At 38.8% G+C, this 14249-nt stretch overlaps 1 protein-coding gene across 12 annotated transcripts in view; it reads left to right on the top strand.

The window, feature by feature from the left end:
• ABLIM2 (actin binding LIM protein family member 2) overlaps nucleotides 1-13824 on the top strand; it is a 131316-nt gene extending 117492 nt beyond the window's left edge. For all 12 annotated transcript variants that reach the window (XM_059845241.1, XM_059845240.1, XM_059845238.1 and 9 more), the window contains 2 exons: nucleotides 65-145; nucleotides 12078-13824. In XM_059845241.1, the coding sequence (XP_059701224.1) occupies nucleotides 65-145; nucleotides 12078-12191 (195 nt within the window). In that variant the 3' untranslated portion in view covers nucleotides 12192-13824. The remainder of the gene's footprint in view (nucleotides 1-64; nucleotides 146-12077) is intronic.
• The last annotated feature ends 425 nt before the right edge of the window (nucleotides 13825-14249 follow it).

Below are 14249 nucleotides of genomic sequence, written 5' to 3'. Positions count from 1 at the left end.
CCACCATTTCCATGCCTCAGAATTGGATTCAGCTGGAGTTCATATGCTCTTGTCTTTTTAACAGATTTATCCCTATGAAACACTTATTGTAACAAACCGAGTTCGTGTGAAATTGCCCAAGGATGTGGACAGGACCAGGCTGGAGGTAGGAATGTTTGCTCAACAGTTTTGCAAGCACTTCTCCTGTTTGCTTACTATCCTGGATAACCCTGTGCCTCAGTAATAGCAACAAAGAAGAGAGAAGAGAAGAATGACATTATGTATTGTATTTTTTTTCTCAAAAAGTCAGTATGTAGGCAATTTAACTAAAAAATTGCCAGAAACCTGGCAAATGTCTGACCAAATGGTGTTTTACAAAGATACTGATGAAACCCATCAGTTTTGGATGATTTTACAGGGTGTTGGAAGTTCAGGTGGGGAGTGGGAAAATGTGGGGTTTGTTTTGGTGTGAATTCATATATAAACATCCTCATAGAATAACCTAAATATTACAAAAAGACTCAATTTATCCTGAAAACACATGGACCTCTGTTTGGTCCGTTGTCTTATTCAGCCTCCTTTGGCTGTGTGATCTGTGGTTACTCTACTACAGCTTTGCTGTACCATCCACATCTTGCTTGAGATAGAGAAATAGATATAATAGTAGAAATAATTTTTATATATAATAGATATATAGTAGATATAATTTATCATAACAGAAAGCTGAGTTTCCAAATCCTGAAGTTAACATTCAAGCAAAATTCCCAAGGTTGATTTTTTTGACTGATCTGAATAAAGACACATCTTAACTAACTTATCTTTCTGTGAACTACTATTAAGAAGAAGAGATAGCTTAATAAAAAATATGTAATAACAATATTGAACTTTTAGGGAGATTTATATTTTAATAAATTTACTGATAATAACTGATAATACTGAACTTGATAATATGACAAGAAGAATGAAAACTTACTTTTGAAACAAGAAATGAAGAAAAACTCTGAAGGAGCAGAAAGTTCCTCATTAAAGATCAGTTTTTAAAAACAATAATTGACCAAATTTGCATACATGGACTACGTTTTGACATTGGTGTTATGCTCTTGAATAGTTGAATGTGCTTGTCACTTCATTTCCCAACAAGTAGTGTTGATTTGATTGTAAAGAAAAGAGAGCCTCAGTTATGTGCTGTTTTAGGTCTGGTTTATAGCAAGACATGATAGCAATACTAAAAAGCATGATGAGTCTGGAAAAAGGAGCAGGGAGTTGGAGGCATGCTCCTCTGGACATATCCTGTAAAGGATTCTTTCATATGTATATATTTACACACATCTGTGTATGTGTTAAAGAATAGAGTCTCTGTTTAAACACAGCAGACTGGTCTGAATAGCAAATGCAGCTCTAAATTGCTTTGTCAAGACAACACAGAGTTTGCTTTGGATGGATCATGCCTGCCCTGGCTGCCATTATCTGTAACTCATACACCATCCTCAGCTGGGACTGCTGTTTGTTTAACTTTGGAGCTGTTCAGTCTGCCTCACACCAGGTGCAGCACAGGGCCTGTTGGCTCAAGGAGCCCAACCACTTCAAAGATCTCACAGAGGTTTGCAAAAAAGAACAATAAACAAGATCTGCTTCAAACCTGCACCAGAAGAGCAGTGAGGGGACCAAGCCAATCCTGCTGATTGCTGCACTATGCTAAACACATGTGTCTGCAGGAAGGACTCCTTTGTAGACTGTCTTACATTTATTAGGGATTGGTAGTTTTTTAAACAATTAAATGAGCAGAGTTTTAATAGCACTGTAACTACTGTAAGAGCAGAGGCAGTTGCTCATCTACACATTTAAACCATATGCAGAGTTGAGTGACAGGCACAAACCATTGCCTTCCCTGTCAGCCTCTTCCCCTCATTCCTGACCTTTTCTTTTGTATTACAGAATTCCTGCAAATAAGTAGCTGTGCATAGAAAAGCAGCCTAACATTATTTCCCTTTTGTGGCAGAAGTAGAAGATAATAACTTAATTATTGACTTGTACACTCAGCAGATTTCAGGCTTGAGCAGGACCCAGGACTCAGGGAGCCCAGGAATATGTGGGTTTTTAGGTTTGCACAGAAGCAGACCAGGCTTAGAAATGTGGATACAGACTACTGTCTGTTAGTAGAGGGCTCACTTCACATATCTTGGTACCTTCAAGCTTCTGAGTACAGCACTGGGAATACTGAAAGCATGTACTAGGGTTATATTTCACCCTTTCTTGAGATCCATTTTACACTTGCTAGATGGTATGATTCAATGCTTGGGATCTCTAAGAGGCAAGTGCTGTTTGCAGTCTGCATTGGTTTCCAGCTGATGTTCTGTTTTCATCCTGCACATCCAATGTCACTTGTGAAAGGGCTGGATTTTACCTACAGAAATGGTTATCCAAGCTGTAGAGTGATATATCTAGGAAAATCTCCTAAGAAAAAAATCCATGTTCTAATACACCAGTTTTATTCTGATTATTTGTGTGGGCTGAAGCCTCAGCTTGCTGTTGCTGCTGCAAAGCAGAACAAGTTCCTGGGTGTGATAGGGTACAGGTGTTGTCTGTGAAAGGAGACCTGAAGCTTCTGTGCTTCATATCAGCTGTCAAGCCTGGAAACAGTCTTACTGTGTCTGGTATCAGCAGAACATCTCTCTCTTACTCATTATGTTTCTGATTTCCTGGTCCACTTAGGAGCAATAAGGTTGACCAAGTTTGCAAGAGGTAGATTTATTTAAGAGCCATCTCACAATTTGACTTGAAGCAGCCTCCTCTTTGTGAAACAGTTTGTTGTGAACTTTGAATGATCCATCCTAGATGTCATGGAAGGGGCATTTTTGTTTGTCTGTGATTCACTCTTCCAAGCAAAGTCTCCTCCACTGAGTGTTCCAATCAGGAGAAGTGAACTCAAGTCAATGATATTAGCTCCTGGGGTCAAATTAAGGGAGGCTACAACAAAACCTTGGCTAATGTTCAAGGACCACAGGAGGGTGGGGGTTTAAATGGGTGGTTGTGTTTTCCTAACTTCACTCCCATTGTGAGTATTTTTTAGATTACACTGCTGTGCAAAAAATTTATTTTAAGGATTATAAAAAATATTTTCCTGTAAAAATGCGTATTTTTCTAAGCCCAAGAGGTATCTAGAGATTAGGATGGCTCAACTGGTAATAAATGCATTCAAGTACACGTAACTAAGCAGAGAAACACTCAGCATGTTTTTGTTTGCTTGTCTTAACTCAGCAGTGAGGCAGAAGTACCCAGTTCCTTGTGCTCTTCCAAGGAGATGTTTATGCCAACAGTGAACTAATATGTGCAGCACCAAGAACTGGTTATAATGAGCAGCCTGCTGATTTTTAAATATCTTACTGGCACATTGGTTTTTGAATAAATAGCCTGGATCTCACTTTTTTATTAGCTGATTAGAAATGCAAGGAATTTACAGTAGATAAGGATTTGGCCAAGGAATTTTTTTAGGAGTTTCTCTCTACCACAGTGCTGTTTATTGTAATGTTAGATGAACAGAGCACCATTCCCATGAGCTATTCTAACAGGAAATGGTGAGGAACAAGTTCACTCACATAACATTGCAGAACAGCAAAGCACTAACATGGGTGGATTATACAACCTGGGGAGAGAAGAGGAATTGCACCCTCCCCATGTCTGCAGGTGACATGAGCTTGAGGGAACTGCAGCTGATGCTTAGGTGAGCAGAGCCTCGTTCAGAGGGACCTGCCAGGCTGCAGGAGTGACTGACAGACACAGCATGGAATTCAGTGAAGATAAATCCACATCCTTGCCCTTGAGACCAAGTAACACTATTCATCAGGACAAGATGGGGGAGCAGCTCTGAGGAAAGGTACCTGGTGATGCTGATGGAGAACAAGCTGAAGATGAACCAGCAGCTCACCTTTGTAGTAAAGGGGTTAGGGCAGATCATACCCTTCCCAGAGGGTGGCACTGGAAAGCCAAGAGGCAGGAAGAAAAATTACAATTGGGTATAAGGGGAATGTTCCTCACTGGAAGAGTGGTGCAGTGAACAGGTTGCCCAAGAGGCTGTGGAGTCTCTACCCCTGAAGACATACAGAACACAGCTGGAAAAGGCCTTGAGGAACATGGTCTGTTTTGTCTTTAGAGTCTTCATGGTCTTTAAATTTGGCCCTGCTTTGAAGACCTCTGTGAGTCTCTAATTTGCCTAGATATAGTATAGTTACAAAATGGAATTATTTGGTGACTTTGCTGCAATAGCATTTGAAAAAATATAGCAAATTTGGTCTATCATCTCTGAACTTTTTATCCTTTTTTTTTTTTTTTTTAATGCAACACTTATACTTTAAATGTTCCGAACCAAACTTCCCCATTTTGGACAACTTAAATCCTGAGTTTTCAAGACTAAGACATGACCTGTGCATGGTACACATTGGCACATTCCTTACCTGATGCTTCTCAAAGGAAGTTGGGCTTACAGACACTTTCAAATATTTTGCAATCTCTTTTAAGTACTTGAATACCTTGATCATTTGAGCCTTGTGCTCCTAAAAGCATGCATTTGGTACTTTTATCTTAGATTGGATATTGTTTGCCTGTTCTTCAGTCACAACAGTGTGGTTCAGTGCACACATTGCACATTCATATTGGTAGTTCATGCCCAACTGCATGGATTTATATTTTTTTTTCCTTCTGCAGTTGTTTTTATAACAGAGTATAAGATTTCTTTTGTGGTCACAGGCTGGTAGTTTTGAAAGCCAATGTAGTTAGGATCTTCCATTTGGAAACCATGTTTTAGTGTTTTCATTTGATTTCCTTATCTTAATGTATCTTAGTTTTTTTTAGCAGTTTCTGTTGAATGTCAAGGCTTAAAAGCATTATCCATTCATGCCTATCAAATGCAGTAGAAAGTAAATTATTCCACTTTTTGTTTGAGCCTGTTCCTTCTTTGTTTTACTGTTTGTTTAACTATTGCTAAGGAAAAAGTGCTCTAGAATGTCAAGTAGCAAACTTTCATTTGCCACCTTGTTCTCCTGTAAACAGAAATGAGAGATTTAAACATGGGTGTGGTCTTATTTGAACAGAGCACTCACTTTAGGTCAAACATGCTTTTCCTCCTGGAACTGCTTGTCTGGATTTGCTTTAGGGATAACATTTTTTCCACTACTTTTCATTCAACAGTCGCCCTGGGTTCCAGCCATTAGGGCTTCAACAATTTTACTTGTTTCCAGTAACTGAGGCTGAATTTTTAAGAGCCCAGGCTCCTGGATGTCATTCATACAAGTAGCACTGTGTGTCCCACCTCCTCTGGAGCTCAGATGGAGGAAAGGAGAGCAAGACTGGACTGCTGTGTGTTTTACAGTTTGCAGTTTGGGGCTGGGTTTGAGGTTACAGGCTGACTTCACAATAAAGCTCATAACCTGGGTGAAAAAGTGTGGGTCACTGACTTCAGCAGAACTATTTCACACTGTTTAACTTGAAAAATACATGTGTGGTGTTTCTCATTCTAGGCATGTGCTTGTGTTGTGATCAGTGATGCATGTTTATATCAGATTTCAAAGCCTTTTACAGGAGGAGCCATTATAAAATGAAAATACGCGTTAGAATTGATGGGATATGATGTGAAAAGTAATTTCTGTGTGAGTGGAAACACTGTAGGAGGGAACAGAGATTAGATATGGAACACTTATATTACAGGTGCACTAAAGTCCAAACTAAGGGAAGCTGGAAAATCTGCTTTAAGAATAAGGTGTTTTGTGCCTAAAACAAATGAAATTTTTGAAACTCATTTTCTTCTTTATATTTTCACAATTTATTGTGGATTCCAAGTTTTTTTTTAATTTATTTATGAATTATTTTCTTAATTATACAGAATTTTTAGCAGCCATCAGCTGGATGCAATGACTTATGTCAATGCCAGTAATGAAAAAGCTCATTTGAATGATAGGATGGTGGCACAGATTATCATCAGAGATATTCTCTGTGTGTGCTATTTAGATAATATCTTCATATACCTGAGAGAAACACACTGTCCCAGCTTTCTGTACCTTTGTGGATGACTCAGCTGGGCAAAATCCTGGCTGCACAGTGCTCCTACAGATTTTCTGTGTGCCTTGTAATGTTTCCCAGGAGGTTAGATTGGCAGCACCCTACAGTGGTAGTACTGAGTGGAGTGCAGCTTCTCTGGGAGACTTCATGGTACCCTGAAATACTGCATGAGGTAAAACCCCAGATCCAGGAGCCTTGTAGAGGTGCTTGGGGTGATATGGGCATGGGGAAGGGTCTCAGACTCCTTTGCTCCCTGCTCCTATTGCACTGCTTTCCCTGGGAACCCCTCTGGGCACCCATTGCTGCGTGGAGGGGGATCTGCAGCTCCTGCAAGGCTTGGCTGCACAAGGGCTCTAACTCTTCGTGTTGCCACTAATTGCCCTTCTCTGGGGTGACTGCAGGTGCCTGCTGCCTTATCCTCTGATCAGCAGAGCTGCCCTAGTGATCTTTTGATACCTTTTTAAAGTTCATTAGGTGCAATTCATTCCATTTCTTAACTTTCCCTTCCCAGTCACATAATTACTTAATAGTTTCAAATATTTATTGAGCATGAAGCTTAATTAGGCTGTAGATGAGCATAACATTCAATACTCCCTTGGGAATGTGGCACATGGCTAATTACAGCTTTGTAATTAGCCATGCAGCAGGCTTAGAAGAAACTCTGAAAAGCCTGCTGAGCCCCAGCAGTGAAACAGAAAGAGGGGTGAAGAGTGCAAACCTTGTGAAAGCAAAATAAGGATTCAAAAGTCAATAGAAAAAAATTTCCAGCAAATTTTGATTGGCCATCTGAGAGTTTTATTTGGGCTAACCTTGAGAGGCATGAGAGAAGGGAGTAGAAGGGCAGTGAAGAAGAGAAAAACTGGAGAGGGGAAGAAGCTATTATCTTCTAAGTGTTGAAATACTTCTACAGTCCTGAGTCTTACTGTAGGAAAAGCTTGTGCACCAACTTGAAGAGCTAAGGCTTGGTTATTTACATGAATGCTCACTGACCAGTGAATAAACCTTTCTCAATAAATCCCTGTTTATTTTGTGTATTTCTCATGCTGAAATCTCTGGAGGAGATCCTGTAGCTTTTATTTCTGGATTACGTGAATCAGAAGTTGGAAGTGTTGCAAGGATTTTGAATAAAAACGAATTGAAGTAGACAGCTACTTAAAATTTCACTTTATAAAACAGAGTGCACAGTAGTGCCTCAGAGAGACTGGCTGAAAGAGTCACCACAGATTCAAGCAAAGGTAGTGTGATGCTCAGCTGTCATTTCCCATGAATGCAGCTAAACAAAGAGCAAAAGAACAAAACTGAGGTTTTAAATTCCTCTGGGCATTAGGACCTTGATTTTTCTCATCTTCACCTCATCACCTGCTGCCATCCACTGAGTTCTTTCATTGGTTCAATTTTTTTTTTTTACTTCATGGGGAAGTAGGATGTCCTCTGAGCTTCCTACATCAGCAGGTTTGCACATGAGGACTCCCATCCAATTACTGACACAGAACAGGGATGCTTGTGAAGCACCCCCTGGTCACCTTGTACTGCAGGATGGCTGCAGGTGAGCTGCAATTTTATCTTCCTGTGACTCTTCATACTAATGCCACATTCCTAAGTGCTGGTTTTGGCTGGGGTCATTTTCTTCACAGTGGCAGGTGTGGGGCTGTGTTGTGGATTTGTGCTGAACACAGGGTTGATAACATAGAGATGTTTTTGTTATTGCTGAGCAGAGCTTACACAGAGCCAAGGTCTTCTCTGCTTTTTCACCCTCCACTCTGGCTGGAAAGTTGGAGGTGAATGGGAGGCTGGGAGGAGACACAGCCAGGACAGGTGACCCAAACTGACAAATGGGATAATGCACACCATGTGACATCATGCTCAGTGTATAAAGTGGGGGTGGAAGGAAGGGGGAACATTTGGAGTTTTTGTCTTCCTAAGTAACTGCTATGCATGATGGGCCCTGCTCTCTTGGAGATGGCTGAGCACCTGCCTGCCCATGGGAAGCAGTGAATTAATTCCTTGCTTTGCTTTCCTTGTGTGTGTGTGTCTTTTTCTTTCCCTATTAAACTGTCTTTATCTCAACACATGAGTTTTCCAGCTTTCACCCTTCCAGTTCTTTCCTTGATCCCACTAACAGGGGAATGAGTGAATGGCTGTGTGGATTGCCAGCTGCAGTGAAACCATGACACTATGTATTGGTTTTAAGCATCTCTGAATTTCATTGAGAGCTAAATTATTTATGGGAAAAAGAAATCTCATTGAATTAAATAAAGATTAGAACTCTATTTAGAATTATTACTGGCTTTTTAGCAGACCACAGAAATAGAGACAAGCCTCATTAATTTATAGTGAAAAGCACCACTTCTTTCTGAGATAACACTGTGGAGCAAGTATTTGAATGTGCAATTAATTACTTCTGTTCTGAGAGAGTAAAAAGTGAGGTCATGTCTGTACCGCTCATTTTCATGTTTGTGTTTCACAGAGGATGAGGATTTTCTGTTCTAGTGGTTGCAGTGCAGTGGAGAGATTTAGCTCAGCCCTTGCTGAGTTCTGTGTATCCTAATAAAAGCCTCAGATTAATACAATGTTATCAAAACAACATGATGCCATCGTCCTTTCTACTGTAGCAATATCACACCTAACTCGATAGAGTTATATCTGATATTCTGATGGGTCCAGTATAGCAGTCATCACAGTGAAGAATCATCTTTAAATTGCTTACCGTATCTTTCAGCAAGGTTTTCAGGTAGCATCATGTTAACAGCATTATGTAGCTTCCAAAATGACCTCACTTAAATACAGTGAGTTCAGAGTGTGGGCAGAACAGGATCTTGCTAAGTCCTCTCTTTTCTCCTCAGTGTCTGCAACGTGCCCAGCCTTGCTGTTGATGCAGAGCAGAGAAGGAGATTGAGTTAAGCTGCCTGAATATGGCCAAACTGTCACAAAGGGAATTAGGAATCACTTACTAGCACACTGTAAAACACCCAGACTTCCTATGTAAACAAGGCCAACTCTAGTAAAAAAAAAAAAAAAAAGGAATGAATGTTGCTTTTGCTAGTAAGTTTGGCCATTCCTTCCTTTAATAGCCCAGTGATGCATTAGTAACATAGCTGGATATTTTAAGCTGATCCATTACTGAAAAAAAGAAAAAAGAAATTATGTTCGTTGGCCTTGTACAGCATAGCTTCACCCATATTCTCTCATACCTCAAGGTGAATATCTTTCATATTCCCTGCTCATAGTTTTCAATTTCCCTTCTTTTGTTTCACTAATGAGAGAAGGTAACGCTTCGGTTAAGGCAAATTAATATTCCAATAGCTGAGAAGAAAGATTAATCAGGATTTCTTACTGGTGCATTTTTTCTGCCTTTAGGTTTGGAAAGAGCTCTAGGTTTTAAAGCTTTAAGGAAAGCTGTTAGGAAAGTCCCAACAATAGTGGAGGCAAAATGTAGCATCACATATACATAGAAAAGTGTGACCATAAACTTCTGACACTGGTGTATTCCCCTGGTGTTTAGACCCTTCAAATATTAGTAGATATTACCATATTTTACCTTAGTCATCATTTGGCTGAGCTTAGACATACTTAGGCTTTTTAGTGTTTCCTCATAAATCAAACTGCAACCCATGATTACTTTCGTCGCTTTTATCTGAAGCTTTGCCAGTTTGATGACATCTTTCTGGGACCAAGGTTTTATTCCAAATTTGAAGACAGAACTTAAGTCATTGCTGCTTCTAGGGTCAGTCCCAAATCTAGAGTCCATGGTGCTTAAGAAGGGTATGGTGAAAGCTTCTAAGATGCAGGGACAGCAGCAGGAAATAGGTTACACTGGGGACAGACTGGCATTCTCAGAGAGAGTTCAGACCTAAGGGAAAATGATCCCTTCTACCTGAATTATTTTTGCACCAGAATTGCACAGCATTGATAGAATAAGAAACTGCTAAGATGGAAGTCAGTTTGTTAGTCCTTGAGGTGAGGGCATATGTGGAAGAAAATCAGAAGCAAAGAAACACTCTAATTGAATGGATGTGGAAATAAGTGAGCTTATGCTTTCCCCATCTCAGTTGCTTTGTCCCTGGGCTGGAAGCTGTCACCTGGTTTTGGACCAGGCAGCACCAAATGAGATCTTCTGTGAGGAGGGAAAAATGGTGCTGTTATAAAACAAAACTTAGGTATAAGAGATAGAAAATGAGTGTATGCAAAGAATGAAGGTGATGTCATGTGTGCACAGGCAGAGGAGCACAGTGCACAGCTAATTAATTCTGGCTTGGATGGCTGCATGTGGATGGAAAGCTCAGTAAGCCTGAGGGCAAAGCAAAAGGATAAATGGCAAAGTACAACATGGGAGAGGGAAGGGGGAATTGCACAGCTTGTGCTGAGATGGGTGGCAGCTTCATTAGGAGGGGCAGATGTAGCAAATGTTTGGCATTCTGGAGGAAAGGGGTGATTTAGGGCTTCTTGAGTTTTCCTCCACTGGCCTTCAGTACTGGAACAGATCCAACGAGACCACAGCAGTTTCTCATAATACATGGTGTAAATTACCTTAGGAAAAGAAAAATGGTGAAAACATAGTCCTTTTAAAGTTTTTTGTGATTTTCTATGGTTTTGGAAGATTGGCAAGGTAGCTTTACCTGCAAGGGTATATAGGCTTTCTCATTTTCTGAGTAAGATCTATGGTTTGCCACTGCTTTCTCCTGAGTGAAGAGATGTCTCAAGTCTTATCCACAACCTAGAAAGTAAAATAAAATAAAATATTGCACACTTTGCTTATCCAGACTTCCTTTTCAATCTTACAGCCTACAGACATGTTCCATGTTGTGGGAAGTTGCAAAAGTTAAACTTACTTGCATTTGTCTACTGGATTACCAAGAAAATATTCCAAAAAAAACCAATGCAGAGAGAAGTTACTTTTTCTTTCTGAGCCCAATAGAATTAAATTCTGTCAGTGAGAGATTGTTTCTAGAATACATTGTCAGATGTTGCTCATTTTCATGCGAAAAATGATCTCCTTTGCTAAATATGCATGGTGTGTTTGTTCCATGCTATGAGCAGTGCTTATGGTGGGTTGCTGTCATTTGTCAAATGAAAAGTGAAGGCTCAGTTCCAAGATCTTAGTCACTGTTGTTCTGAATATGTGGAATCTCTAGGGAAAAAAACAAGTCCTGTTTAAAGAAACCAAGTCTGTCCTTTCTTAAGAAACAAGAACCCATGATAACCGTTCAAAGTATTTATATATAATGACTTCTTACAAACTATTTCTTTAGTTTTCTTGAGTAAATTACATTTCAAAGATTAAGTCTTTGTTAATAAATGGAAAGTGAAATTTTACTTCCAAATTTGTTCACATATTTACCTTTTCCACCTTTTCTGTGTGGATGCTAATAATTGCTAGGGAATTGTTATCCTACCTCCTTCCAATTCTTTATGTTGGATTTCTTCCCTTTTTCTCATCTCTTTTTTTTTTTTTTTTTTATAGTAAAGCGTGAAAACATCAAATAGGAGCATATTTCTTGACATTTAAAAACCCCTTACTTTATCCAACCTGAACTTCTGACTAGAGCCTCTCCCCATGGATAAGCACATTTTGGATTTTAGAATTTAGCAGTTTGCTCTCTCCTTTGTTACAAGGTTGCTCTTAGTGGACCAATGTGGTGTCCAGTGCTCTCATTAAAGATCAAGGCAAAACAAATCCAACTCTGAAATTACACTGTTATCAATCTCTTTAAAGTCCTGGAATAACTCGAATTTGTCTTGGTGTGCTCTGTCATCAGGCACACTGGATAAACATATTTTCTCCCAAAAACCATAGCTTCTGGTTAGAAGTGTAGAACTAGAACTGTATTGAAAAGATTACTTTTTTAAAAAAAGTCACTACTGCCATCAGTTTCATTTCCCAGCTACTCTGAGCTCATTTGGTTTTGATGCAGTCTTTTCCAGAAACCATTTTGGAATCTAAATGCAAACCCTAATGCATTATTTTGTGGTGTGTTTTAAAACTTAGGGAAGAAGTATTCCTGTGCACAGACAAGCTTAATGATATCTTTTGTATTTTCATTTTCAAGAGGCATTTGTCCCCTGAAGAGTTCCAGGAAGTCTTCAAAATGAGTATTGAGGAATTTGATCGTCTGGCACTTTGGAAGCGGAATGACCTGAAGAAAAAGGCCCTGCTTTTCTAAGCCCTCCCGGATAAAATATGTGCTTAATCAAAACAAAAATAGTCTTGCCAGAACTATCACATGCACTTGCTGTTGAACCATTGTCCAGCTTCATTGTGTTAGTATGTGTCGGGGAAACAAGACAGATTAGATGGTAATATGTTGGGATACAGAGAATTTGCTAATCTTGCATTTCCAGCTGGTTTTGTCAGTAACTCCTGGTCCTACCCAGTTTACAATGTGCAAAAAATCTAGCTTTAAATTTATTGTTGCTTGCATTTGTTGCTTGATGCAAATGGAAATTCTGAAAGGAAGAGAAAAAAGTGTAGCTGTACACAGGAAATGCATCCAACATTTTGTTCCATTCAGTTTTATAATGCAATTTTTACAAAACCAAGTAAGTAATTATTAAAGAAATTTTCCAGCGGGGGATCAGACGCTATTAAAAATATGGTAAAAGCCAAAGAAAAGCATATCCGCAAGCAATTGTTTATCTGTGGTACTTTTTAAGAATGAAAGCAGAAATATGGAAGCACCTTAACTTCTTATATTTAAACACAGCATACTCTTTAAAAGATCATATTTGTCTAGAAGGTAACTAGCTATCTTTAATTACAACACCAGAGTTTTTATTTTATTAAGAATATATTGTGACATAAAATGGTTATAATTACTAAAATGTATACAGACCTACTAAGATTTAGTTCCATTCATCAGGAAAACTGAAGCCTTATACAAAACTGGTTGAAGAGTGTATTGTGCTAGTTGACTGTGTTTTCCTATTAGCTTGGGGTGTTTGAAGAATGGTTTTTTTACATTTCATGCTGATAAAATACCATGTAATCTTAATTACTATGTAGATAGATATATCTATCTATAAAAGAATTATTTTCATTATTATATGTCTTAAGTGAAGGCATTCTTACTTTCTCAACTTTCCAGCTTTACACAGTAAGCCATGAGAACTCTGATGGCATTTGGGAAATGTGGAAATGGAACAGTTCAGCATAAAATGTAACAAAAAAAGCTTGGTGTGCTCTATCAATAATACAGACAATTAGAATCAAATCCATAAAACCCTCATGCATTACTATTTGCATGTTTCTGTACAAGTCAATTTGAAAAAAAAACCAACAAACTATGTGATACTGGTGCAGTACCTTGAAACTATCTTAAATAAGAAGCAAAGCTAACAAAATCTAAGCATTTGATATAAGTATTAGACCTTAATATCTCTTCCAGCTGAAAGACTGTATTAAATTTAATAGTTTCATTTGGTCAGAGGTGTGGTTGCTGACAAAGAATGTTTTAAAGTGAGTTGCTAGTTTTTTTGTGATACTAAATGAGCATTACAAAAAGTACATTTTTCAGCCATGTGTCAGTATTCTGCATTTTTACTGCCTTGGATGTTTGTACTCACCTCCTAGTTCACTATGTCTTTTTGCATTTCCTTAAGGTAACTGGTTAATATATGCACTACAACACACTATTTCAACTGACCCAGCATTGGAAAAATCATAGCATTGAACATGCCTTCTTCCAACTAACTTTCAAAGTCCATGCTGTTGGAAATAAATATTTTCTCATTACCTAAATGTTTTGTCTGATGATACAAATGTTTAAAAAAGTTCATTAAAACAAAGACATAACTGAATGACTTTGCTAATGTGTGTATAATTTTTTAGATCATATTGCTGCTCTGGATAGGGTCTTCCTGTTATATTAATGTAAATAATACCTAATTTGCATTAAATTTGCTCACTGAGGAGAGCATTGAGGGTACCTCTGAATATCAAGTTACTGTAAAGTTGGGCAATCAACATCTCTGTGTTGCTCTATTGTTTTATGCACCAGCAGATGTGTGGCTGATGGCAAGTGAGGATGGTGAGCTCATGTGAGCTGTTTGACCCATTTCCACTGTTTTGAGACAGTTCATCTCTAATAATGTCAAGCCTTTAAAGGGTCTCTTGAAGGTCCTTGTCCTACCTGAGCTAAATCAGGTACAGCTCTTGCTTTACATACCCCCATCTAGAATTTTTAGCTCACAAGCATCAGTTCTTACCACAATGCCCAACTCTG

Source organism: Haemorhous mexicanus, chromosome 4 (assembly GCF_027477595.1).
Source record: "Haemorhous mexicanus isolate bHaeMex1 chromosome 4, bHaeMex1.pri, whole genome shotgun sequence".
Classification (NCBI taxonomy): Eukaryota; Metazoa; Chordata; class Aves; order Passeriformes; family Fringillidae; genus Haemorhous; species Haemorhous mexicanus.
This window is presented reverse-complemented; position numbering and strand designations above follow the sequence as displayed.